Here is a 3,919-nt window from a genome sequence, read left to right on the forward strand (position 1 = left end):
ATGTTGTTTGTATACTAAGCTTCACATAACTAACACCCGATGTCTTCTACAAAGGACACACAATAAAACAAAAATAAAAATATATGTTTTTAGCTTTTGTTAGTCATGTTTATATCACCCCAAAGACTTGTGTGATCATAACAAAAAAAGGAAATTTGAAACCTTTTTCTTTCTGGGTCTCAGGAGGAAATGTATGTTTCTTCTGCTTTTTGAACAGATTGCTTTGGATAAAACTACAGAAAATCTGCAGCAGGCCCACCACGAGACACAGCAGCTCATCCACCAGTGGGAAAACACCATCAAGCAGATGAAGCAACGAGATGCTGAGATGCAGCAATGTGCTCTGGTAAAATCTGGACCATATGCTTCTGCTGATAAACGATATGCTGAATGAATGCGTATAAACCCTTAAACAAAAGAAGACAACTTATTTTGAACAAGTGTATACTCCTGTGTTGTTCCTTCATCCGTGCAGCAAGTAGCCCAGTCCAACCAGAACATCAGGGAGAGGAATGCCACCGTAATAGAGAAGAAGCAATTGTTGGACACTCAGAGAAACAACAACAAGGAAAGTGAGAGGAAGATAACAACGTCCAAAAGTCAGGCTGTGAGGTTGCGGCAGGATCTGAGGGAGCAGGAGAATAACTGCACCAGGCTGAAGGATGAGGTCAGTCTTTGAGCATCCAACATTTTGCCACTGTTAACAGATATTTTCAATTGTGGGTCGTGCTATAAAAGAAGGTTCAAATGTCGTTATTATTAAATTGATTCTCTCTGGTTTTGCAGCTGGATACTTGCAAAGGCACACTGGACAGAGCAACCTCCGATGTGGAGTCTGTAAACTCAAACATATCCGGAATAAAGAAAGACATCCAGGATAACAATGACAAGTCAGTGAAATCCTACAATACTCTATTGTCAGTAAACCACGTTCTCACCAACTCATCAGCTTTTCAGTGGCATTAGCTCCACAATGTGGCATTCAAGGTACCGCTCTTACGTACATTTTGGATGAGTCAAGAGCGACATGTCCCTTTCAGCTCATACATTAAGTGTTTCAAATAAAACTAGTTTTCCCGTCGTTACATGAAGAGTCTTGTTAGAAAAAACCATCTCACCTGGTTGATCTAGGTTTAGTATTTGGGATGGGTGAACACGTCAGGGTTAGTTAGTAGCCCGTTTCCAAAGTATTGTTCCTTTCATACAGACCCTAAAGTGTACAACTGACAGTTTTTAACATTTACTCAAGTAAAACATTTAGGTACTTGTTGAACTTTACATGTCAGACGCTTTTCTCCAAAGCGACTTACATACTCAATACTGTGGACAATCCCCACAGGAGCAATTTGGGGTGAAGTGTCTCAAGGACACAACGACATGCTGACTGCAGTGGGGTTTGAACCTGTGACCCCCTGATCCCAACACCAACTCACAACCCACTGCACCACACGCCTTTTCATTTCATACTACTTTATACTTTTTCTCTGCTACAATTTGTTGGCAAATGTTATACTTTTTCTCTCCTAGTCACTTTGCAGATTGATGTTATTGATACAAAAATATAAATCAACTAATACATTATCATATATTATTAAAGCCACCCAGTAGTAACTAAAGTCATTCAAATACAATTGTATTGAAATGCGATGAACACATTAATGCATCAATAAGTATAATACAACAATTACAAATATATGCTGCTTCAACGGGCCATTCTGCATAATGAGAACTTTTACTTTTGGTACTTTTACTTTTTACTTGAGTACAATTTTGAATGCAGTTCTTTTACTTGCATGTTTACACTGTAGTATTGCGACTTTTACTTAAAGGAATAACCTGAATACTTCTTCCACCTCTGTCTATATCAGACACAGAAGGGCTATGACCAAGCGTCTGTGTTTGAGGAGTTTGGCGTAATGCTCTGTCTGTGTATGTGTGTGTTGCAGACTGATGAAGGCCAGGGCCTTTAACGTTGCTCTGGAGCAGAAGCTGAGAGTTGTAACTCAGAGCGCCCTCGGTGAGGAGGACAGAGCTGCACAGATGGACCTCCTCCTCAAAGATGAAGAACACACAATCAAGGTAAGACAATCCCCAACCAAACTGTTGATTTGCTACGCTGGCAAAGAGAACTGTCGTAGGGGAGTGAGAGTGGGGTAAGATATCCCACCCCCTTTATCTAGGGAACTGTTGTCATGCAGCCATACATTCAGGAAGCACTCATCCTTTCTATTAAGCTGTGTCGGAGAGAAGCACATTGTAAAGTGGTTGATGTGTTTTTTTTCACAATAAACCAATGTTCAACATGTCAGGTATAATTACTGTTATGTCAAAGCAAATTGATCCAGGTCTGAACATATGTATCATACATGTAGGTTATTTAGCAAGGTGTAAAACCATGTGAATCCTTTAGCTAAAGATTAGCAGGAATAACTAAGCTAGACAGATTCCCCAAAAGCGGTGCTGTGGGGTAAAGTGAGCCAGTGGATCAACTGAACCCCCCATGAGGCACTGAAGTTAAGTTAGGTCTCTGTAGTATCAAATGCTATTTCAATGTAGTTTTACACAACTGATTTGTTTTTGATGTTTTTGACTAACCTATATAAATCATTAAAGTACATTAACAACAGACATGTGTTACCAGAGCATTTATAAGGATATCTATTCAGGGCTGTTTAGTTCATTCTCACACCAACGCAGGGAGTGGCAGTGAAAGGATGATATCTTTTTTAAATGATAGTCAGGTTTAAACTTGAAAAAGTTAATTGGTCAAATGACCGACAGATGGCTTAATTGACCCCATGATGCGAATCAACTTACCCCTTAGATGGTGCTAGTTAGCCAACAACACCACTTTGTTTTTGAAGTGTCATGTTTTGATGGCCCTTTGTAAGAAATGTATTATTTTCATTTTGATTGACAGAAGACATATTGAAATAAAAGTTGTTGTCATTTGACTTTTATCTCACTATTCCTTGAGGACAACATAAGTACAAATGGACTCACCTTACCCCGCTCTCCCCTACATGTTATTACTTTCCTCATTAATTTCACACTTATTTTTGCTGTTAGCGCAATGAAAATACCTTCTCTGTGTTGCCATTGACTTCAATCTGCACTGTTAATGATCTAAAACAGTGACAGGTAAAGAAAACATAACAACCTAATGAAGCTACAAGAACAAGTTGAATTTACATTGTGTCTCTCAATGGCCTCTCAATGTCCGGTTGATTGGGAGTTCTATTTTGTCGTGGCCCTCCTTTTATAGGATTTAACATGTCTACCATCAAATCTTCTTCACTTCAATTTTGAATGGTTGAGATTCTTTTCAAACAAGCCTTCAAAGTTTGTTGGTAAGAATTGACCATTGTTGCTATATCCTATCCAAATACACTCTCCTGAGCTTTGACAATCTCATTCTTTTCTCTTAGCATCCCACTGAGGTGCACTACATTTGCACAATCTGTTCTTTCTTTGAAGGCCATAAGACATTGGAGTATGCTTCCAGCTGAGCTTAAAACCTGCCTGGCTTCCCATGTTTTTACCATAGTGCATCATTTGAGACGTTAGTTTAAATGAATTTTATTTATTTTTGACAAATGTACTCGTATTCATATTTGATCTGTATTTTGATCTGGTATAATTGTTAGTGTGATAGGCACTAGGACATGTTTTCATGTTTGTTGTTTTGTGCTTACCTGCCATGGGAGTGCAGATGGAAATGAGCTTTTAGCTAAGATCTGGCATATACTGTAGCAGCTCTTCTCTTTTTGAGATGAATGTCTTTTTATGCAAGGTCCTTGTTCAATAATGACATCATAATAATTCAGTCAGACAACTCTTGTCTAGGCTCGGGCCTCATCACTCCACAGATTTACAGAGAACATTGAGTGATGATTAGATAACTATACCCTCCCCCCCG

The 3,919-nt window shown here is 39.0% G+C and overlaps 1 protein-coding gene across 1 annotated transcript in view; it reads left to right on the plus strand.

Annotated features, from left to right (window-relative positions):
- Positions 1-217: 217 nt before the first annotated feature.
- LOC104959915 (coiled-coil domain-containing protein 39-like) overlaps positions 218-3,919 on the plus strand; it is a gene marked incomplete at its 5' end in the record, with an annotated part of 9,427 nt that continues 5,725 nt past the window's right edge. The window contains 4 exons of the mRNA XM_010787826.1: positions 218-346; positions 476-667; positions 787-890; positions 1,947-2,079. Coding sequence (XP_010786128.1) covers positions 218-346; positions 476-667; positions 787-890; positions 1,947-2,079 — 558 coding nt within the window. The remainder of the gene's footprint in view (positions 347-475; positions 668-786; positions 891-1,946; positions 2,080-3,919) is intronic.

This window comes from Notothenia coriiceps, unplaced genomic scaffold (assembly GCF_000735185.1).
Source record: "Notothenia coriiceps isolate Sejong01 unplaced genomic scaffold, NC01 NC01_scaffold00031357, whole genome shotgun sequence".
Lineage (NCBI taxonomy): Eukaryota > Metazoa > Chordata > Actinopteri > Perciformes > Nototheniidae > Notothenia > Notothenia coriiceps.